At 39.8% G+C, this 24,728-nt stretch overlaps 1 protein-coding gene across 1 annotated transcript in view; it reads left to right on the top strand.

The window, feature by feature from the left end:
- The window catches only part of csmd1b (CUB and Sushi multiple domains 1b), a 326,361-nt gene extending 306,105 nt beyond the window's left edge, over positions 1 to 20,256 (top strand). The window contains exons 62-74 of the mRNA XM_078284417.1: positions 5,277 to 5,450; positions 5,821 to 5,887; positions 6,199 to 6,305; positions 7,520 to 7,593; positions 7,807 to 7,918; positions 8,536 to 8,715; positions 9,208 to 9,273; positions 10,584 to 10,745; positions 12,337 to 12,449; positions 14,482 to 14,569; positions 15,060 to 15,186; positions 17,383 to 17,445; positions 20,097 to 20,256. Coding sequence (XP_078140543.1) covers positions 5,277 to 5,450; positions 5,821 to 5,887; positions 6,199 to 6,305; positions 7,520 to 7,593; positions 7,807 to 7,918; positions 8,536 to 8,715; positions 9,208 to 9,273; positions 10,584 to 10,745; positions 12,337 to 12,449; positions 14,482 to 14,569; positions 15,060 to 15,186; positions 17,383 to 17,445; positions 20,097 to 20,256 — 1,493 coding nt within the window. The remainder of the gene's footprint in view (positions 1 to 5,276; positions 5,451 to 5,820; positions 5,888 to 6,198; positions 6,306 to 7,519; positions 7,594 to 7,806; positions 7,919 to 8,535; positions 8,716 to 9,207; positions 9,274 to 10,583; positions 10,746 to 12,336; positions 12,450 to 14,481; positions 14,570 to 15,059; positions 15,187 to 17,382; positions 17,446 to 20,096) is intronic.
- The last annotated feature ends 4,472 nt before the right edge of the window (positions 20,257 to 24,728 follow it).

Here is a 24,728-nt window from a genome sequence, read left to right as displayed (position 1 = left end):
ATTTGATATTTGCATAAACAGTCTGTCAAGGTTTGCAAAAAAAAAAAAATACAGTAATTTAATACTGATACACATCTGGCTAATACTGTATCTGTAGACCCACAGTCATGTCTCATATTGTGAAGTGTTTTCTGTGAATAATCATCAGCTATACAGTGATATTTCCTAGTTCACCATCATATTGCCCAGCCATTATCAGCATACATCAAACTGAACACTGACCAAAAGTCTTTTTCAGTAGGAAAAGTGTAGGAACCCAATCTAACCAAAGCCAGTTGTGGTAGAAAGCAGACAGAATCCTTCTAAGACAATATTCAAAGGGACTGAGCAGTGAAGATGAGTGAGGATACTTGTTGGAATAGAGCTGTGAAAACTTCATTTTTCAATATGAAATTAAAACACACACAAAAATAAATTGTGTATGGCAAACATTGGAACTTACATGGGATTTTACATATGATGGAGGATTTTCTCTAAACTGAATAAGATGCCACTTGAGGTTTTGGAGGTCTGTTTTACTCCCGGTTTTTACAATAATATCCATGTAAACAAACAATTTACACCATTAAAAATACATTTAATGGTCATGTTTAGCTGTCACATATTGTCAGTCCTTGTATCTGATGTTCACTCAATACACTTCAGAGTGAAAAAATGTCTTCAACCAGTAAGCAACTATTTAAGTAAAAGCAAGAAGTAGGGCAATGATATTTCAACAGGAGCGGCATACTAAACGTACAGATTGGGACTGTAACAATACATTAGGAACAGGCTGAAGTTAGTTTAACATTGGTCCTTACAATAACAGAGTGTTATATTCAAGTTTATTTCCTGAAATCCTTCTGTCACAGTTCCCCACAAACAGAAAAAGGAAAATGAAAAAGAATGCATTAAACTAAAATGAATCAGAGTTTTACAACAGTCCATATTTAGAGTTTAGTCTGTGATACTCAACAACAGTAAAAGGGAACGTTTCCTGAGATCCTCCCTGCCGCTGCTTCCCACAAACAGAAAATCTCCTGCTGGCTCCTGCAGTTGCCGAGGCTTTGAACTGAGATGAAAAAACACAGAAAGCAGGCAGAGAGACTACTGAGAGAAGGAGACAGAGAGAAACAGAGAGAGAGAGAGGAAAAAACATAGAGAGATAGAAGATGTTGTAGGTGATAGAAAGTGAGACAGGAACAGGAAAGTGAAAAGAGAGAAAGTTAGAGGAAAGGACAGACTGAGAAAGAGAGGGAGAGAGAAAGGTAGGGGAACAGAAAGGGAGAGGGGAGGAGGGAGGCATGCTGCAATGTCCTCTCTCTCTCTCCCTGCTGCTCCTCTCCTGTGTTTTCTTCTTTGTCCTCCTCTTCTCATCACTTTTCTATTCCTCTATAGGTTCTCCTTTTCTGTGTTCACGTGTTTCTGTCCAGCCCCCCTGTCCTCTCTCCCCCTCTCTTCTCCCACTTCAAACAATCCACAAGTCTTCATTTGATCCTGTTTTGGAACAACAGCCTCTGTGTGTACACACACAAATGCACACACACACACACACACACACACACAGACACACACACAGACACATATTGAGTGAAGGAGTTGTAGGCCATGAAAGTGTAGCTTGGCTGAGGAAATGAATCAAGTGAGACTTGAATTAGGATGAGGGAGAGATGGAGCAAGTGGAGTGAGAAGGAGGGATGGGGGAAGAAGGGTAGGAGACAACAAAGAGGGAGTGAAGGAGAGGGAGAGGGAGGAAGGAAAAGAAGAAGGGATGGAGAGGTGGACGGAAAGAGAAAAACAGACAACTGAGATAGAAAGAGAGAGAGGGGAGGAAGGAGATGCAGAGAGATACAGAGACAGATAGAGAAACAGAGATTAAGAGAAAGAAACAGAGAAGGGGAGATGGGAGGTGGAGAAAGAGTGAGACGAGTGAAGGAATGAGAGAGAGATGGAGAATCAGTGGGGTTGCAAGCAGAAGGCGACAAAGCGAGCAAGAGAGAGGAAGAAAGTGATGGGAGAAACAATGAGAGGCAAATCAATACCTGCCCCCAAACCTGTAAACACACACAGTGAAAGAAGGGATTAAACCCATAAAATGTGTTGGCTGGGTGAATTGCATCAAGAGAGACATGCTGAAAAGATATAGGGAGCAGGAAAGGGAGGGGGGAGGTAGTAATAGCGTGAGAGGGAGAGGAATGGAAGAGAGGATAAAGGAGGAATGGGGCTGGGACAGTGGGAGGGGGGAAAGGAGGAGAGAGAGGCAGAGAACTAGAGAGGGAGAGAGAGAGAGAGAGAGTGGAAAGTAGGAAGGAGGAAAGGAGGGAGGGAGGCAAGACGTAAGAAACAACAGGAGGAGGGGGGTTGAGACGTGAGAGGGAAGAAGAAAGGATGGGGAAAGGGAGGGAGTGAAGGATAGAAGGAGTGACAGAGGGAAGCAGAGGTGCGTAAGCGAGCGATGATGAGAGGCACTCCTCCAGACTCTCATTTGAAGTCAACCCAGTCTATTCACAACAAGGGAGAGGCACACAGAGAAAAAAAGGTTTGGAAACCTTCAATAACTGACACAAGTGTTCTCTGGGCATCAGAGACCTGCAGCCATATTCGTCTGGAATATTAACTGCTGAAGTCAATGGGAGTGTTTTATTATTTATTTATCTATTTTTTTTGCCAACTGGAGTTTGATCCTTAACAACCAAGTTGTTTTTCAGGGGCCAGAAAACACTCATTTAATTATTTATTTGGATCCTTATTAGCTGTTGGCTAACCAGCAGCTGGAGTCACACATCTAAATACAATGGAGAAAATTAATGACATAATTTAAGTAGCTGAAAACTGGCATTGTCTTGTGTGTAGGTGTGTAGAATTTTATTAGGACCAAAACAACCAAAAATAACACATTGTAAATTGTGAAAAAAATACACAAGTCCTTTTGGGAGATGCAAGGCTTCTGCAGGACACTGGCGACATACAAAGCCAAAATTCGTTTACTGATTAGTTTGCTGCAAGCAGCCACTGTTGCCTGGCAACCACAATGTTATAACCAAAAGCTAGGTTTTTGTAGTCCCAAACAATTTTTCGTTAATTGCACTTTGATGATGAATCCAAAACATTACTGGCCGAAAAAAGCAACAGAAAGGAGACTGAAAGAGAAAGACATAGAAAAACAAAAGTCGTGATATAGAGGCAGAGGGCGAGAGCGAGACAGATTAGCAGAAAGAGAGAGATAGTCGGAGAGACAGAGAGAAGGAGGACGTCCATATGGTGTGTATATTTAGAATGATGGTTGGAGTCCTCATTGGTTATTGCTGCGTTCTATCCATGTGAATTTATCTGTGTGTGTTTGTGTATGTTTCTGTGTTTTGTTTGCATGCGTATCTGTGTTTCTTATTGTGTTTGTGTGTGTGTGTGTTTGGGTATCTCTGTCTGTCTGCCTTTCTTTCTGTGCTTGCTTGTGTGTACAGTATATCATCATAGCAGAGTGAATGGAGCGTGAAACCATCTGTCTCCTGGTTAGATGAGAATTACACCGACTTTATTAGATGTTTGAAACCATGCAGATGGTTATCATTATCTTAGGGAGTTAGACACACACATATGCATGCGCACACACACACACACACACACACACATATACACAGATGTTTATCAGTTTGTTATGAAGCCATACGCACACACCCACGCATGCACATACAACACACACACACACACACACACACACACACACACAGTTAAGTTTATCAGTATCTCATGGAGCTGCTGTAACATTGCAATATCATGATACTCAAAGCATCATATAGCATAAACCATAACCCATAGATGCGATACATGAACACAAAGGAAACTTCCTAGTTTATCACTTAAAGAAGTGTATGAGGGGTCAAGCAACATCGTAATAGCAGATGCTTTGGAATGTAACAAATTGATTCGATCAGCAGGACCATCTGATACCAGAAATTAACATTGGGGATTTATGCTAGCAGTTCCAAAATCAAGTTTCAAAATGCAGGTTTTTGTGAGTCACTAATATTACCTAAATAGCAGTCTCACATAGTAAGATACTAAGTATAAATATGGAGAAAAAAAACAGGGACTCTTTGTATTTCTTCAACCAATCCCAATCCAGGGCATCTTTTAGGAGATTGATGGACGTTGTCTTGTGCGTAGCTTTGCTAGCAAGAAAAAAACAATCAGAGTTGACTGTAAACCAGCGTGGTGGCGAGTGGTGAATGGTGTATCTTGGTTTTTCCTTTGGTGCACCTAAGATGACCTTAGCCATCAGCGCAAAAGCCCAAATGTCTTTTCAGAAACTAAAAGTCCATATGGTGACCATGGTCGTCCATTGGTTAAGAAACTAACAGTCCATGTGGTGACTCAGGTCATCGGTTGCTTTAAGAAACGAAAGGTCCATATGGTGACCACAGCCGTCTGTTGCTTTTGCTGTTCTTTTATTTTTTATCGCAACCATTTTGCATCCCTGCTGCTAAGCATATTTTCTTTAATTCATTAGAGACTGGAGACATATGTCACCAGTAAAAGTAACTTACTGTGGCGTATGTTAGAATGCAGAGTTAAACTTTAGATTCATTCAGTCATTTGATCATTGACATCACTCGCTCGGCGGTCCGGCAAAAACAGTTGTTGTCTAATTCAGGCTTTGCCTGTGGTAGCTACTATTTCTGATTGTTGTTTGGCATCTTCCACTTCCTAAGGCTGCATATCCATCAGGGGCCTGTCTATAGCACTTGCTTCTTTCTCTCTTTGACAATTCTGACTGCTTAGCATGTCGTTTGGTGCTGAGAGCATCAAGCAGTCATTCAGTCAAGACATTTGTCAAGATAAATACTAAAGATTTTAGTAAAAGACCAATGGGTTTTCAAAAGTCGCATTGCAACAGCGTTAGCCACAACTGATACATTACTGTACAAGTATCTGTTAGTTAAAAAAGCAGTGCCCAGTAGACACAGAACGTATGTTCATTCATTAATTTTCCATACCCACTTATTCCTATTCAGGGTCATGGGGGGGGCTTAAGCCTAGAAGGAAGGGAAAGACCCTGGACAGGTCACCAGTCCATCACAGGGCGAACACATAGACAAACACTCACTAACCTATGAGCAATTTAGGTTCTCCAGTTCACTTATTTGGAATGTGGGAAATGTGGCTGAGATTCAAACCCAGGACCTTGTTGCTATGTGGCGACAGTGTCTACCACTGAGCCACTGTGCCGCCCCATAAGCCATGTTATTTTATTAAGATGATGTTTAACATCTATCTGTGTGTGTGTGTGTGTGTTCCAGTGATTCAGTGCGGGGGCCCTCCCCAGGTGCATCATGGGAAAGTGGAAGGAACCGATCAATCATGGGCATCCAGTGTTAGCTATAGTTGTTTCTATGGTTACCAGTTGTCCAGTCCTGCTGTGGTAACCTGTGAGGGGAACGGAACATGGAGAGGAGACATACCCCAGTGTCTACGTAAGTTAACTAGACTTAACTAGCTTTAAACTAGTAGCAACTAACCTTGATTAATCCATGTCAAAGTTTCTAGAGTAGTTACTTTCCATACTGCTGACTTGTCTGTCCAGCATGGGCAAGCATGACACAGTGAAGTTTCCTCCCTTTCAATGATGTTAGTTCACATCAGACAGACTGCTGGCTACAGATAGATGGATTCAGGAGACTGTATCTATGATAAAGCAGATACATCTTTTTGACATCATGTCTGTGTCAATGTAAATGCTGAAATATGTTCTCTGACTCTTATTAGAAACCAGCTAAGATTTGATTCTTGGTATTTATTGGAATTTTTACAGGAGTCCTAACTGTATCTGTTGTCTCTTTCAAGCTGTCCTGTGTGGTGATCCAGGCTCTCCTGGAGGCGGTTTCAGAGAGGGGAAACTCTTCTCCTACAGGTCAGTGGTTTGATATACTGATTACTGATCACTGCCATGTTTTCTATAGGTTCAAATTAAAGTAGCTGATGATAGGTGTGTAATAAAGATAGAAAAGAATGCCTTTGGAGAAAGGCTTATCCCTTTTCATTTTTATTTTCAAGCTTACTAAAATTCTTAAGCTTTATTATTATTATTGGTAGTAGTAGTAGTAATAATAGTAGCAGTAGGAATAATAGTAATGGCAGTAGTATTGGTGGTGCTGCCAGGATTAGAAGTAGTTAACTTTTTTGTCAGCACTTGATATGTTTAAATATTTGTTTCCTGTATAGGTCAGAAGTCAGGTTCTACTGCCACGCCCCCTACCTGCTGGTAGGCTCCGCCTCCAGAGTCTGTGAAGCCGATGGCAGCTGGAGTGGCCAACAGCCTGCCTGTATAGGTAATTAAAAGAAACTATCCCATATCATTACCTCCTAATACATGCTGAAACCGCATGTGTCAATTTCAAAATGTAAACAAAAATTTGAGACACTTATCACAGCGGGTTAGTTTGCTCTCCGCTGTGACCACAACATGACGCCATGACAGTGTGTTTACAAAATGTGTACAGAAATATGCAACAGAGGAATTTACTTTGGTTGTGTATAATAATTGATATAGACAGTCATTACTAGAGTTTTTCTCAGTTGATTTGACACATTTCCCCAAACTAAGGTCCATCTTCTTTTGCTTTTTTCTAAACACTACTAACAAAACTCTCTGTGCTCTCAAAATAATTCACACAGCTGCCTAAACTCGAAATAACTCTAGATTTTGCAAAACTAATAGTACCTTTAATTAATAGTCTAATAATACCTTTTCATTGCTTTCATACAAAACTACATCAACCATAAATACTCTGGCCTGACAGAATTACATTTGTTGATGAGGACTAAAGTCATTAGTCACAACAGTAAACTTGTTTGTGGTATCTTTTGAAGCAAATTGTCATTTATCGTGTTCATCAATACTTCTACCTCCTTACTGCATCACACATTAACAAACCAAACAATTTACAAAGCATTTTCATGTGAAACTGAAATATCACATATTATGGTGTTTCCAACCATAATATGAGGATGAACAGATGTTTTGCTTACTGTGGAAAAAAGGAAAACATTTCATCAACAAATTATGAATAAAATTCCATAAAATCAGATTATGGGATAAAAGGATTGTGGATCTTTCTGATATACACATTTTACCGCTAGTATTCCTGTGCGGATATAGCTGAAGATATGATCTAATCAGTAGAGGACATGTGTGTAGTTTTGATGTCAGTGTTTGGTTTCTATGAAGATGTTATCTGAAAATAATGCAGCACTTCATTTTGCAATGATTGCAATGAGTCTTTATCGATGTCTGTTCTGAGAGCATGAACCTTAGTTTGGAGAAACGTGTCAAATCAATTGAGACATTTTTTTTTTTACAGTGTAGTATGGAGGATGAAGTGGCAAACAGCCTACTTGTATAACTATGGCAATCATAGCCGCATTCCTGTAATATTCACCTGCATAAACAACTGTATTGTGATGCACCATTACTATAACGTCTATCCATGATTGTGTGTGTGTGTGTGTGTGTGTGTGTGTGTGTGTGTGTGTGTGTGTGTAGACCCAGCCTTCAACAGCTGTCGTGACCCAGGAACTCCAGCCTATGGTATCCCTGTACTGGCCCAGGGTTTTCAGGTCAGATTGTACTTTTACAGCCTTTACTTTTACCTTGATTTGCTTTGTTAGGGTTAAACAGACAGCAGCAGATATTCAAAGTTCTTTATGTTGACAGTAAAATTTCCTTTTAGTTTCCTAAGAACTACCACATGCTGGGTCTTAAGGCATGGAGTTAAAGGGTTGACAGTGGATTAAGAGGTTTTAACACAGCATTTATTGTATGTTATTTAGGTTGGCAGTAAGATTTCCTTCAAGTGCCGCAAGAACTACCACATCCTTGGTTCTACCACAAGAACATGCCTAGAAAACCTGACTTGGAGTGGAACCCAACCTGAATGTATAGGTAAAGAACAGCTATTATTATTATGACTATTCCTACTTCTGTTATTGGTCGTCATAGCAGTGATACTATTGATGTTGATTTTGTTGTTCTTTTTGGTTGTCTTATTGATGAGGTTTATGTTGATATATTTGTTGTTGTCATTTAATGTATGTGTATTTAGTAGGGATGGGACGATATGCTTATCTCACAATACGATTCGATACGCGATGTAATACGATGCAATAAATAAAAGTTCAGTGACAACAAAATGTGACTGTGCAGAATTATGTTTATTTCTGGGACACAAATCTTTCTAGCAATGGAATTGGCTTGTAAATAATATAATTTTGATGTAAAGCTTGTGAAATTGTGAGCCATCTCATTTGTGATTCATTCACTCAACTGTGATTACTACAGCACTATAAAATGTAGCTAATATTGCCATTCATTTTCTGCCCCATGATACGTATTGTCACATTTTTGTATTGTGATATATTGAATTTCAATATACTGTATTGTCCCATCCCTAGTATTAAGGTGTTACAGAGAGGAACTCTTGTGTCTGTCTCTGCTTTTCTAGTCTACTGAACGTCAGAATTAACTGCATGTGTCTCTGTTTCTCCTCTCCAATCCCCCAGCCCATTCGTGCAGACAGCCAGAAACCCCCAGTAACGTCGACGTTCGATCCATGGACCTGCCGACATTGGGTTATACACTGATCTACTCCTGTCAGGACGGTTTCTATCTGGCAGGGGGATCAGAACACAGAACCTGCAGGAGTGACGGGAGATGGTTGGGCAAACCCCCGCTCTGTAAAGGTGAGGCTCCAATCACATCCTATCTCAAAAATGCACTGCTTTTATGACCTGATCTTGAACTTAAAATCTAACTGAATGCCATAAACCCATATGGCGTCAGATACTAGAAACAATACCCCATTGTTTCCTTACCATGTTTCTATAACAGCAGTAGTAGTGAGTAATTTGGGCCCCTGTGTTAGTCCCTGTTGGCTTTACTTTTTGTTTTAGTGTAGGTTGCTGTGCTTAATATGTCATGTACCTTGACGGGCTATTACAGTGTTATCTTCAGTAAAAATCATCCTCTAACCATAATTCAAAACCTAAAACTAAGTCGGCCGTAACTCTAATCTAAGGCCAAGCTTTGCTCTCCATGTTGTGTTAATTTACAGTTAAAATCAACCACAAAGGCAGAGGAGGAGAGTCACAACCTCAGCCCTAACTACACCAAATGTATAAATAAAACTTTTAGCATAAAGTAGTCTTACTTAAACTCTATGTGTTATGTTTCAGTTGGAGTGAAAGTCCATCCCAAAGCCAGAGGAGGAGAGTCTGATGTTCAGAAGAACAAGATCCGCGGTATATAGAACAAACAAACACACACATACACATACCCTGTGGTACATAACAGTACAACAAAACACAGATATATACACACACACAAAGAGAGAGACGGTGTGTGTGTGTGTGTGTGTGTGCGGGCGTTCGTGCGCGTGTGTGTGTGTGTGCACCTGCCTCAAATGGTGCCTTATTTTTACAGCAGTTCGAGTAAAGTATATTTATAGAGTGTTTTTAATAAACAGGATTGCCACAAAGTACTTCACAGAGAACAAAAGACACGAATGCAGGTAGAAACAAGAATATAATAAAAACAGATAGAACAAGTACATCACAAACTCCAAGAAATGGGGCCAGAGCTTATGTATACACATGCAGTATGTGAGTTGATACAAGAGCGCCAAGCAACTCCAAGGCAGTGTAGCAGAAATACGTGAATGAACTGCAGGGAAATAGGCAAAGAGAAAGGAAAGGCTGGTGAGGTAGGAGTTCAGGTAGGTAATATAGGTAGTGGCGACTAAATGGGTCTCTAGTCCGGACCAGCTCCTCCCTCCTGTGAGCAGAGTACAGGTAGGCTCATAGGGAGTAAGTAGATCAGTGATATGTTCAGGCACAGGGCCATTTAATGCCTTGTAAGTTTGAAGTAGAATTTTATAATCAATATGCGCATTTACAGGGAGCCAGTGAAGACAGACTAAGACCGGGGTAATATGCCAGCTTTTTCCAGTTCGCATGAGTACTCGAGCTGTTAAGTTTTGAACAAGTTATATTAAGTGTAGGATTCGGGCAGCCGGAGAGTAATGCACTGCAGCAGTCAATTCTGAAGGAACCAGGCGTGGATCAGTTTTTTTCTAGGTCTGTAAAGGAGAGGAAATGCAGAATCCGAGAGCTATTCTGAGGTGAAAATACACTGAGTTGGATATTGCCTTGATGCGATTGTCAAAGGAGAGCCGTGGATCAAAGATAATGCAAACTTTATGGTTTCCTGCAAAGCACTTTAGAATTGTTCTGATCATGTTTATTATTTATAACAATATATTTCACTTCTTGTGGACATGCTGTCTACTCACTCAAATTACTTTATATGCCCTGAGTGTACCACCCATGTTTCAATTGTCCTTGTTTAACCTAAACCTCTCTCCTCCCCTTCGTCTCCACTTCATGACTGAAGTAGATTTAATAGGTTAAATCAATAAGTAATGATACCTGGATTCACCTGGTCTCTGGTGGTAAAAAAAACAAAAAAACTGCTCTTACTATTTTGTACACTCAGTGTATATTATGTTATGGTTATTTATTATTTACTTAATCTCTCCGTGTCTATTTTACAGTTCCAGTGGATGTGTTCTCTCCAAACTCTGACTGGAGCGGTTTCTACGAGTATCTAGGGAAGAGACAGGTCGCCACGGTTACCGTTACTGGGTTCAATGCTACCAGTGGCAGAGTCAATGTCACATTATTGGAGACCAGCGGAGTTTCAATCAGACTGTCAGGTAATAAAAAAAACAGCAATATTAATTAGAATCACTGTGTCATTTTACTGAAAGCTAATATAATAATAGTCAAAACAATGTGCGTGATCATTGATAAAATCTATTTTGATGTTGTCTGAGGCTCATATAAATGAGGTTCTAATATAGTGCAACTTCAGCAGTAATCACCAACTCAAGTCAACTTTATTGTCACAGATTATAGTGTTTTAGGTATTCATAAAATGTATGTGCAATAGAAAACAGTTTCTGCCAGAAAATGACAGCTAAATGAAAATAAAATGATCCTCCCTAGCTGCAAGGGAAAGTTGTCACACCACAGTGGCTATTTTCAGTGAGGTAAAAAGAGCAATCACATCGCAGTACGGGAACCGAACAGACTTTCAATACAAGAGTGCAAATGACATTAGGATGAATGCTAGGTGTAAATAGACAGCAGATCAAATGGATCTGGCTTTCATTCACACCTAGCATTAGGAATACATCACTTCTATCAATGCTGAAATTGGTTTCATTCTCTTTATTTGCACATAAATACATCAGGATGTAGATAAACCTTGACAGTGTGCAGGATAGAACGAAAAAGCCCAAGGGGGCTTGTGGAGGAGCCTCATTTAGAAGAGAGAGAGAAGAGAAACAAGCGGTAGAGAAGAGAAACAAGTCATTAAAGTCCCCATGAAATGAACTCCAATTACTTTTACTTCCCGGAAAACAGTTCTTTAATGGTGACCTCATGCTGCACCAGGAGGCATAAATAAAAATTCCAACTAATAAAACCATCACAGATTTTTGATCAATCTGGCCTCTCAAATAAAACTGCCTGACTGATATTCCATTGGTTTACACCTTTGAATGATCCCTCACTGTGCTATGTCCTAACAATAACATAACAAAAATAAGAATGACTGATGTACAGTAATCATATGTACATATCGAATGGATGTGACTGGCATGTTAACAGGTAAAAAGCTGTGCTGTTGAATGAAAACCTACAAAAAACTAGTGTTTCAGCAACTTAGAGAAACTGACTGATTTTCCCATTGACACTCATGTATGTTTTGACATTTCACAATGACATTTCACAATCAATAGTTTGGCTTGATCCTGGGGTCATGAAATCTTTTCTCCAGGTAGGAGACAAGAGCTGCTGCCAAGTACCCTGATTTCAATTTGAATCTGTGACTTTTCTTTACCATGCCCTTGTCATACTGAGCAGTAAAAGTTGGCACTATAGTTAACCAAGTAGCGACAGGTAGCTGAAGGGAAAATGTCGCTTTTTCCCCAATAATGTGACAGGTGCTTCGTGAAGGAATTAAAGTATGATGTTCAAAATGTCAAGGTGTCTCCTGTTCTCCGTCTGTTTGTCTGTCAACCTGTCTCTCTTTTGTGTTTGCCTCCCATCCTGCCTGTCTGTTTGTCCGTCTGTCTGTCATGCTCCCTGCTGCGTTCACCTCTTTCTCTGTCTCTCTCTCCTTCTGCCGTCATAAATGAAGTTAACCAGCTGTTGAGCTACTAATCAATCTCTCTCTCTCTCTCTCTCTCTCTCTCTCTCTCTCTCTCTCTCTCCTCCCTCTCTCTCTCTCTCTCTCTCTAGGGACATACAAGTCAGAGGAAAACCAGTTATTGTTGAAGGTCTACCAGGTGAAGGGGCCAACAGAGCATTACTACAGCAAGTTTAAAAACGACAACTGGGCTATGGATGGATATGTAAGACAAACTTCTTCTTTATATTTGACTGCATCAAATTTTATGAAATTAATAAAGATAATTCCATATTTCTCTGACAGTAATATAGTACCCTCCGCACCAGATTACTCCCCCCCACTTCGCGGGACGGGGGAGTCTTGCGAGAGAAGTGTATTGAAATTCCAGACAAAGCCTCATTCACATTATGAAACACAGATTCTGAAATGCAATGAACTCTAATTTCCATTTATTAAAAGGGAGATGTGCAAATTATGAGGAAAAAAAGTAAGAAAAAAGTTATTACATAAAATTATCACCATCTGCAGAAGTTGCTAAAAGTCCTCACAGAAATCCCATCACATCACACGTCTGTAGTTTGGAAGTACTGTCAGTTATTTCAAAAGGAAAGCCTCGTCCTCTCACAGTGTTCATTCATTCTAGATGTTCTGTAAAGAGTGTAATATGAACACATTAACGCAAATCTCTTTGCAAAGTTGCCTATCATAATGAATAGAGGTGCATCTCCTACATGTAATATTCCCATCTGTCGTCTGGGGTGATCTTTTCAGCCAAGTGGACAAAGCCAGGCAGCTACTCCAACAATTATGTCTTTATGCCCAGAGAGATATCTACCGTGATTTTGGTCCAATTACCTATCCCCATCCCTTTGCCCATGTGTCATGAAGCTTATTTTCAAAAACAGATGCTCTATTTTATGTATCATCCAGATGTTAGCACCTACACTCAATGACTTGTTAATGTCCGGAAGTCACTCACAAGTCTCCACTGCAAAGCCACATAATACACATATATATTCATCAGAAGAAACTGCCAATCTGAGAACTGCCAGGCTACTAAAAGTGAAACAACTTTTCTAAATTAAGTCAATTAAATAATGAATCACTTATGCAAAGAAATAAGTAGTTTAAACAGTATGTAGTTTAGACAGTTTAGTTTAGAAGTGTTTAAACAGTATTTACCGTATGTTTCCGGTTTTGTTGTTGTTTCTTTTTTTTTCTTTTTTTTGCCTATTTGATGGATTTTCTTTACAGTTTACAGTTGTTTACAGTACAATGTGCTGAAAAACCCCAACAGTTATTCACAATCAATACAATATTTCTTGCTAAAATATACTTTATTAAAAACAAAATCAGCTCTGCAAAATTTTTATTTTGATGAAAAACAGTGATGTAGCTAGCAAACGAATGGCGGCCCAGAGCGCTGAAATCTTACCATTCCAGGTTCGCTTGGATTAATAATTCTCTCTCTATTCAGAATTTCTCTTTCGTGTGCATAAATGTTCTTTTTTTCTTGAAACTATGACTGTATTATATTTGAATGTCTTGAATGCTAATAGCTTTATTTAGAAAGGAGGGAAGGAAGAAAGAAAGACAAAGAAAGAAAGAAAGTCACCTTTGCAAGGTGTTAATCAGGAATAACTTTTACAAATAGATGTCAGGAAACTTTGAGTTGATGTTTGTGAATGAACGGGTGCCATGAGTGCTGAAATCTCTTCCATGTAGACTCTTTACCTCGGTTTGATGTGATATTTGATGATGTGACTTCTGAAGAGCAAGACTGGGGAAGACTTTGCCACTGGGGAAAAGATTAAAAATCTGATTCTGTTTGACTTTCTCAGAGAGAGAGGAGTAGAGAGGGAGGGATGGAGGAAGGGAGTGAGCAAGTTTGGAAAAGATAGAAGTAGGCAGGGGTGGAGGGAAAAAAGGAAGGACGTCAGGGAGGAAAGAAAGAAAGAAAGAAAGAAAGAACCGAAAGAAAGAAGGGAAGGAGGCAGGAAAGAACAAAGACAGGGAGGAAGGAAGGAAGGTAGGCTGATGACTGACTGTCAAGTTGTGATTTCTGAAAAACAGTGGTTTTACAGGGAGAAGATGAAAGTTCTAACTTTGACTGTCTGTTAGCGGGTAAAACATTGCTGCTTCAATAATTTATTACAGATTACTGTCTGGTTTGCAAACTAGTGAGAAAACATTCTATTTTTATATTTTTCTCGTCCAACTTTCATCTTAACATTCCTGACTGTTTTGTTTCCCAGGTTACTGCAGAGTCAGACCAGAAGTCTTTTGTGTACCAGGGGCACATCCACAGTAAAGACTTTGGCAAGTTCCATCTGACCAGGCAAGGTAGGTCTGTCGGTAACACATCACATGTAACACCAGCAGCAACCACGATGAACAATACATGTAGACAACAGCTACATGTAGAAATCAAAATTAAAAAAAAAAAAAAATTCAAAATGGGTTATATTAGTTTCAGGTGTACATTTGACACTCACCTGGGGGATATAAGCCCAGTCTGGCTTGTTCCCCCATTTTTTTGAATTTTTACCCAAAGTTGGTAACCATGGAAACCATAAAATATTGTATAATTCATTAAATATTGTATACAGTTTTTGCACCAAAACAGTGTATGATAAATTTAATTTTGGGCCGGGTTTGGCATGAAAAGCAGAACTTAAGTAAACAATGAAACAATCCATCTGTTACACAGACTCGCGCGTGTGTGTTTCTATTCACGTCTGTAAATGTGTCCATTCATGAGTGTGTTTGTGTGTGTGTGTGTGTGTGTGTGTGTGTGTGTGTGTGTGTGTGTGTGTGTGTTTATATTCCCCAGGCCCTGTAACCATGGCAATGGACCCATCCAACCCCTACACCAACAGCAGCTCTGTGGCAGCAGCCATTTTGGTTCCCTTCTTTGCTCTCATCCTCTCTGGATTTGCCTTCTACCTCTACAAGCACAGGTGAGCTACAGTATATCCTCGATGTAATCATGTTAAAACAGACAACCAACAGAGTAGAGTACAAAGCAGTTCTTTGCCCTCCGGGTTCACCTTCTACCTCTAGGTTTACAGTCCTACCCATGTCCCAGACAGACTGTTTCACTTTATCAACTATTTAATAATAATAATAATATACTCATGGCTTGGTCTTGATAAAACACAATATATTAACTGTTTTCTGTAATGCAGTGGGGTAACATGTTATATTAAATGAAAATTCCACCCTCGGACACTTACACTGACATCATCAATCTGTGATGTTTAGTGCATTCCAGGTGTTATTTTATTAAGTGTTGTAATTTATGTTTTTGGTGTAACCGCGTTCCTTCAACTTGACTAATCTACTTCTACTTCAGTTAGTGATTTCCTACATTTCCCAGAATGACCCACGCAAAACACAACATGTATTGCATTAAGGTATATTAAGGCAGGCTACTGCCGGTGAAGAAATTGGTGTCTCTGCCTCTTCTGCAGTGGATTTCTCCCTGTATGATTGTTGAACGTTTGTGCAAAATGGTGGATCTAGAAAGAAGCTCTTACTTATTCTGAGAGACTGGCACCAAAACCTGATGTTTACCATTGATGTTTTAGATAGCTGAAATGTTTTTCTGTTTTCAAACTCCATTGTAACTGCGCTGGAAATATTTTGACATGACATCACGCTGTCTACACTATTATCCACATGAAAAATACACCACCAAAAAACAAAAATGCAGCTCAGAAATGTAATGCACATGGCCAGTAGCTGTTTTATAACGGTGTTGAAGTGTTTTAGGGTGGATTTTTCCTTTAATGTAAATAGTACAGTGACAGTAGAGTAGTTCTTTACTCTCATCTTGCGCACCAAGAGGGTGCAGACAGTGTCTTCCCCTCCATGTGTCTTTTGACTTCCAGAGTGAAATTAGACAAAAGAATGCACCCTGAAATCATACCCTGTGTATTTTAAGATATAGTGGTAAGGAGTGTAATGATTTATATTTTTCTTTAAAACCCCAGGAATTGAACTCAAAGGTCATCCATTTGTGAGCCACCTATTCCAAACTGTGTAGGAGTATATGAGGTCCACCCTAAAATCCTGTTGAGATGTATTGAGGGGATATCACATTCTTAGCAAGACAGGCAGAGTTAAAGACATTTTGAAAGATAATTGCTCGAAACGTCTAACTGCACACAAAAGGTGAAATCTGATTTACTTGAGATATGAATTACTTTTATATTTGTTGGAAAGTTCACAAAAGCCTAACAATCCCTAAAGATGCCAGATAACTCAGAATTATATTGGGGGTAAAATGTCATCATTACTGGAGTTTTCCATTGCTGTCTTTCAACAGACTTTCAGACGTTAAAGGAATACTCTGTCTTTTTTACATTTGAGCACATTTGTCGCAGAACGATTGACAAAATTGTCATCTCAGTATTAGTTCATGCAGTGCCCTACAGTGTTTTTGAGATAATGAAAAGCTAGCTCACACGTTCCACTACAGTGTGCGATTTGTTAGCATGTATCGCATCAGACTAAATAAAAACGTTTGGTTTTTTTAAGTCATTGTATTCCTTTAACTACAGCAGCGAGCCAGTCGTACCAGCAGATGCTATTACATATCTGTGCTATCACATCGCCTACCAAGTGGCTAGCAGCATGAGATTCCAGATGCTAACCACCCAGCATTACTGTTTGGTGTTACTGTATGTGACTAGCTAGGTGTTGACATGATTGCATTACTGTGTGATACTAACTGGTCAGCATGAGAAGTTCAGCTGGCATTGGGCCAAACTCACTGGGCCACAACGCTAATCTGTTGGCTTGCCAGCTACAGTAGCAGTATGCTCTCTGCAGCGCACCTGGTAAAACATGTAGGGAGGTGTCCTGACACAGATGATGACACTGAGGACCTAAAGAGTATGTCCAGGCAGCAGTATGCTCTGCCAGCCAGTTAGTAGTGTGCTATGCTATGTGCTATGTCCCAGTTAGTATGTTAGATCCTGTGGCGCTGTGTGCAGGGCCATACAGGCTGACACAGCTATGACACTAGTATACCACTAACTGAATAGCCTAGGACACTATTATGGCAATTCAGTTAGCGCTGCACTACATGCTAGCCAGTTAGCAGTGTGCTATGCTAGTTGATGTATATTAAAGCCGGTGGTTGTATGCAGGACATTGTCTGCTGACACAGATGACAATGAGAGACCAAAAGACACCTGGGGGCCTGGCGGCAGGTAAGACTGACACCTGTCATTCACCTGGTTTCAAACAGCAACCAGACCTCCGCCCGCCGCCACATCCTCCGTCAACCTCGTCATCCCTTGTTTTTAGTTTTTAATTTTTCTCATACTGTTGAGTAAGGCTGCACAATGAGCTGCAAAAACCAAAATTGTAATGTGCTTTGTCTTGCACCATTTTGCATCCCTAATTAAACTAAATTGAATGTTTACTAGGAGGGAAAGGCGACAATGAGGCACTTTTACATCATTTAAAAGCAAGAGGCTCAGATTTTTTTTTTCTGTGTTCCAGTCAGCCTCCTAAGAAGATGTATATCTCTGGACAAAAATGTTTGATTTTGGACAATTTTTCATTACCTTCAAAGTCAATCCCAAACATTTACATCCTCTTTTCATCTCATTTTTTGTAATGCTGAAAAATGATTTTTAAAGTGTATACATGTAACAATCTCACAAGCAATATTCAGAAAAAAATATATATGATTTTATTTGTAAAAGCCGTGCAGCCCTACTGTGTCAAAACAACAGCCAATCATTTAAAGGTGAAAGGAGGGCATTTTTAATCTTTGATCTCATATTGTCATCTCTCTGTCAGCATGATGTCATCAAGAACAAATATTTGACAGTGACACAAGTTAATCCAATTAAAGCAAGGCGTGTGTATACTTCTGCACACTAGATTGTTCTTTTATGAATTGTACACATTTACATACAGTAACTCAACAGAATTTGCTTTTCACTGTGACAGAACAAAGTCATTGTAGTAACTGTAAGTGTAAATCTTAGAACAAAAATGCAAAAAATATCAAATGTATATTTAAATATTTTTTTAGCACATAATGGTCCTTGGCATGTTCACATAACAGTTCCAGTTTAATATCAGTAAATTACCAAAAAGTGAACCAACTGCAGAACAGTCCCATTGACCATGACCCAACCAGGTAGAGGGTTGCAGCTAGAGTTGCTATCAGTCTTGTTTCTGCCTTTTAACATTACAGTTATCATTTTTTAACATTAAATGATAACTTAACATGCAAATATGGTAAAGTTAACATAGCTAACATAATGGCGAGCCAACAGAAATACAAAACTAATGATTTTTTTCACCTAACGATATAGAGATTCTTGTTTAGATGAGAATCTACAAGCATTGGGTGAGTGTGTACACTGCTGGTGTGTTTTCCTGCTTAGCCTCTCTGTGTGTACTGTATCTATAATACTGCCAAATCAATTATGTTCGCTCTTTTTCATTCTACCAATAAAAAGAAACGATTGCCCCTACAACCAGAACCAGATACTAGTTCAGCAGTTTGAACTACGTGTGTGTGTTGGTGTGTGTGCAGTTTTGTAAAGTAATGGGTTGAACATGTAGGGAAGGCTTAGTGGCTCCCCAGGGTTGGACTTCTACCAGCACACACACACACATACACACACTCTTAATGAGGTCAGAGTAGAACAGCGTTTCCACGGCAGCACTCCTCCCTGCTAATAGTTCCACAGGGTTTGGGAGTAACTGATTATATCTAACTGGATTATAGGAACCTGATTACAAAAAATGTAATCTGCTACAATTAAACAGACAAATTAGTAGGAGTTAGACATATTTGACTGTGTATCCGCTGGTCATGTGTAAACTCCATGTTCCTTAAAATCCTCATCCAGGCAAGTTGACTAAGAATACATTCTTATCAACTAAAATCATGGCTCAGTAGTTGCAGGAGGAGGGTGGGTTGCATACATACACACTTTCACACCTGAGAGCTGCAGACACACTCCTCTACTGTTGGTAAAGTTTCATGTTTAAGGACACCATAACATTTATTGTTTAAGGAAGGGAAAGAGTTAGCTATATGCTTCATCTGCCATGATTTTCCCAACGATCCATAAATTCTACTTCAAGTTTGCTTCTTTGATCTCAAGGCTACTGCTGACCACTAACATTTCTAAAAAAATAGGCTATTATTTTAAGGATCAAGCAAATGTTTTTTTTTAAATTAATTGGCTTTTTTGAGTGGGTTAGGAGACGTAAAAGAGAGAGGTTATGATCGCCAATACAGGATTTTACCTTACAAGTACGTGGCACTTGTATGCACCAGTGCTGCTAGAACATCCTCCTGTCTTCTACCTCTTCAGCTTATACATCCTTCATATCCCTAAACACCTGTACTTTTGCCATCAATGATGTAGAATAGGACATGCAGTGCAAAAAATAACAAGTGGTATAGTGTGTCTTATTTTGAATTAAGACTTACCAAGCTTCCTTTGAACCAGTACACTCTATCTGGCAGTGCACTGGAATTATTTGACTTAAGATAGCCTATATTGAAATAAGCTTGACAAGTGTTAATATAAGATAAAAACTACTACCAATCTTGTCATTTTTTCAGTGTATGTCCTCCATGACACTAACTATAGCAGATTGGGGTGTTAAAACAAGGGCACAAGCATAAATGAGCAAATTTATCTCACTGACCCAAAATTTACACCTCTGACTGCTTGGTTTTGTTGTCATTTGTGTTTCAGAGCCCTGCGCTCTTCTGATTATACTGTATTTTCTTTTTCAGAGTGGATCATTAAATCCAGATGTCCTAGGGAAACCTCATATCTACCATTAACACCAATCGTTTCTTTCTCTTTTTGTTTTTCAGGACGCGTCCCAAGGTCCAATTCAATGGCTATGTGGGCCATGAGAGCTCCAATGGCCAGGCATCGTTTGAAAATCCCATGTATGACACCAACATGAAGCCGACTGAGGCTAAGGCGGTTCGATTTGATACCACACTCAATACTGTCTGTACTGTGGTATAGCCCCAACAAATCCACCGCTACCTGTACGGTGGTATAGTCCAACTCCCCCATTGCAGATCGCAGTCTTCAATGTGGTTTAACCAAACTCCAAGGAAACAGAACAGAAAGAACATACACATGAATTGGACTCGTCACCTTGAGCAATCTGTGTTCGAGCGTGCTGGTCCACGGTCAGCATAGTCTGCACAGTAATATAGCTCCGCTCCACCTTCTACCTGAACAGTGGTATCATCCACCTCTCCCTACAGTCCGAAAGAGTGAAATAGGCCTGGAACCAATCAGAAAGGGAGTAGACAAAGACATAATCCAATGACAGTAATTCATTGTTCAGGGGATCAGTGGTGGGACCAGACTGTTGTGATTCAAACATCAAGGAAAAAGATCGGAAAGAGCGTACAATGTACACTCCTTGAACTTTCCACCTACAGCAGCAACTGTGTTGTAGAGTGCTTGTCCAAAGTCAGCCCATTGAGCTGTTGACTTCTGCAAAACTTGACCCAACCCTCTACACGGAAAGGGCTTGGTATAGCCATTGCTGTGTGCACAGCGTTATGGCCCCAGAACACCCTCGCCACGACCTGAACAATGGTTTAACCTAACCTAACCCCATACACACATACCCAGTTTGCACAGTGGTATAGGCTAACTAACTCCCCCGCTGCAGGCCAGACATGGGTTTGACCAAGGTGAAGTTCGACCCTCAGGGGAAGCACATAGACTATTCCACCTCCTACCCCCCTAACCCCCCACCCCAACCCATCGGAGCATCCCTCCATCCCCTGACACACACGCCGTTGAATAGCAGTTGGACAGTTCCTGTATGTCAACACAACAACCATCATTGGTGCTGGACCAAAAACTCCCAACTGGACGTCAATCACGCTGGACTTGACAGGACTGGACTCGATGACAGGGTGACAACTTACAGAACCCGGTCTGGTTTGGTGGAATCTGATCTCGACCGTAGAGACTACTGTAAACCTGACAACCAAATGCAGTCCAAAAGTTCAACCAGACATATTCCTCAGAAGCACTTGACATTCTGATCCAGTACTGGACACTTTAATCTAGTATCAAATTAATACTAGGAGTGGTGGATTAGTGCTAGATAAACCAGGGTCAAATAGCAGTCGCAGATTATTTTTAAGTGTTTGTTTTAGCTTGCTTGGCATACTGGATGGGTTAGGTTTATTACAGCAGGACAATCACAAAGAGTTAGGTAAGTTGTCAATCACAATGTATATTAAAGTATACTTAACTGGTTTTCCAATAGTTTCCTTTGATTGTCTAAACATTCTGCCACTTACTGTATTGTCCTGTGTGACAATCCCCACCTATCTGGCACCTAATTAGGCTAAAACATACCAAATAAAACATTTGCACATAGTATTTGTCCCAGGTTTAGTACTAGAATCTATAAACTAGTTCTAGACTAGTTTTGGACATTCTCAAGTTGTACTGGATATTCTATATAGGTACTACGCAATTCTTATCATTGAGTTGCTGGACTGGTTTACACGGTGGACTGGTTTACAGAGGCCTGTCCTAACTTGATCGAAGAATCAGAGAACTGATTCTCGTTCTTGGACTAGTCAGGACTCTGCGCCCGGTGGCAAAACAAGTGGAAACCTGGAGCCAATAAGCTGTCAGGACAGTGGACTGCTGCAATCAGCTGTGGCCAAATCCAGGAAGTGTTTTGTCCTCTCTTAACTCTGGTCTGGAATATCAGTCAATGATGATTGCTTTTTCTTTACTGACCTGCCACAAAAGCAAACTAACAAACAGATAAACAGACTGACTGGTTGACTGACAGAAATTAGACAGACAGACATGGACAAATAGACAGACAGACACCTCTGTCGATGATGCTGGAACAGACAGACAAGGACAGGTTGCTATGGAAACAGAGGCAAATTGTTGTCTTTTCCGGCATTTTTCTTCAATGAAGATAATGATGAACAGACGATATGTTCAAAACCCAGTGGCCCCACGGGACTTCCCAAACCACTGCTGCTGGGGACCCCAAAATATAAACTTTATATAAACTCTTAAACCGCACAAATTTTGCACTAGTGTGTTTTTTCTGAATGGGTTATGAAAAAATGAATAATTTTTGGGTCTGAAATGGGTTTGAAAAATGAGTCATTCAAAAAAGAGAATTTTTATTCAAAACTTCTATCTTTAAAAAGATGACAAATGACTAAATACAGGGTTAGAGAGTGTTTGTATATACACATTTATATTTCACACGCCCTGTTATCGGAAGGTGTGATCACATGCTATACCGTTGTTTATTTTGTTGCCATGACAACATGCTAGCCAACCAGAAAGTTGGGATCAGCTTTCCCTGTGGACCTCCGAGCTTCTTGTGTCACATAATGGCATCACCTCCTGCAGTTTTAGAGCAGCGTCTGTTTCTGAATGCTCATACTGCATACTATCAAAACAAAATGTCGACGAAATATACAGAAACACATTGAAGCTCCAATCCATATTTGCAGCATAGTGCCCCTGTTGAAACACTTGTACCCCACTGCTAGTTTTGTTATGATCTCCTAAGCTACTCGACTCTGAAGGTCTACTAAACAGTTAGCAGTTGAGTTACTTCACTACATACCTACTAAACTGTGGACAGTATGAATTAGTACTCTATAAATGCTGATTACATAGTACCTCAACATGTGCTCGTATTCTCCAATGTATCAGTAAATAATAGGAAGTATGCAAAGGTATACTCAAAATACCTAATAAATAGTAGACAGTGTGAGCTTTCAGACACATCATGTGACCGTTTCTCCAGTTCGGAAACACTCTTAAAAAGATGTGTTGAAAATATCTTGTCCCTAACTACACACATTAACATGTATAATTTTTTTCAACACATCTTACATAACACATGCTGTGCCATTTTCCAACACATCCCCGTAATGTGTCATGTGTAATTAGGGACAACACTTTGGTTATTTCCTTATGATCGCTTGTGATTTTTCAACACACCTTTTGAAGAGCACACAGTGTTCGTGTGATCTGGATGAGAATTTAGGACAGAGGACGAACGGATATGAAGACAACAGGCACAATTATTGTTGTCGACCGTTTTTGCCCCCCGACCCCCTCCATTGTTTGAGAAATACCTCGTGTGCAGAGAGCAAGTTACATCCTTCTTATCAATGCTGGAACGTCACTGCAACAAATGAACAAGCTTAGCGAGTGCTACCTTGCATTCAGATTCATCCAGTTTATTTTTAAGTCAAAATATATTACTAACTTGACAGATAATTTAGCGGGATCCGAGAAATTTCACTTGCTTAAAATCACTTGCCAAGCTTGTTATTTCTCGCAGTGTTCTCTCAAAATATTTTTATTTTTCAACAGATGCTGCACTTGGGTTTAGATCACAGTTGTAACTGCTTTCAGTGTGCGTCTTTTAGTGTCTTCAGGCCTGTTTCCTGTTTGTTTCACAATCCATACATAGCATTCTGACATTAGGTTTACACCTCGATCAATTGTTTCCTTTCACCCGCATGGTTTTCCTTTTCCAAATGAATTCTGCTTCATGTTTCCCATGTTTCCAAGTATTCAAAGTCAATTCATCACACTCACATGTTCATCTATCATAGATTTGCATACTCAACCAATCACAAATCCATTCATTTACACACAAGACATAGAATGGTGACTGGAGTGTGTGAAGGTCAGACAAGAGAAACAGAAAACACATACAAGGGTGATTTTGTCCACGAAATAGATCGTTATATTCCAGGCCTGGACTCAATTCACTCAATTCAGGAAGTGGATTTTCTTCAAAATTCAACTACTGCAAAATGTTTGGCATGAGAACCGTGTCACATCCAACCTATTTCAAAATAAGTGAGCATGAATTATCAACTGAATTGCTGTCTCTGTTTATGTTTTCAGCTGATTCAATTGAAAATGAATCGACTCCAGTCCTGAATGTTGCAAATGAAATGTCCTGAAACAATGGTGATTATGTCCGGAAGGGGCAACTATATTGTTCATATTACAATATCCATTGTGAGCCTCTTATTGTGTTTAGAAACACTTTACCAGTCATCTCCCCATCAGGCCTGGGGTCAAACCAGATCCATGCATTCACCACAGCTAAAGACATGCAGATGTGTGTACTTGCTAAAATACTGACAATTGTTGAAGAGTGCGACAAGACAGAAGAGGTTTTAGGCACATTCAGAGCGAACAAAATCATTATAAACAAAAAGGAATGTCCAGTTAATGTCGCCAGTTTATTTAATAAAACACGTTTTAGGAGTAGCAAGGCAGTGAGCAGGCATTCCTTTCTTTTTGCTGTTGAAGCGCACCCAGAGTTTCTATTTTAATTAATTCAATTAATTCAATTGAGATTTCCTACGGAGACGGGAGAGCATAATGGAGCCTGAAAATTAGAGGCTGCCAGATTTCCACAGGCATAATTAAAGGTCTAATTTTTCACAATT

This window comes from Centroberyx gerrardi, chromosome 1, assembly GCF_048128805.1.
Source record: "Centroberyx gerrardi isolate f3 chromosome 1, fCenGer3.hap1.cur.20231027, whole genome shotgun sequence".
Taxonomy (NCBI): Eukaryota; Metazoa; Chordata; class Actinopteri; order Beryciformes; family Berycidae; genus Centroberyx; species Centroberyx gerrardi.
This window is presented reverse-complemented; position numbering and strand designations above follow the sequence as displayed.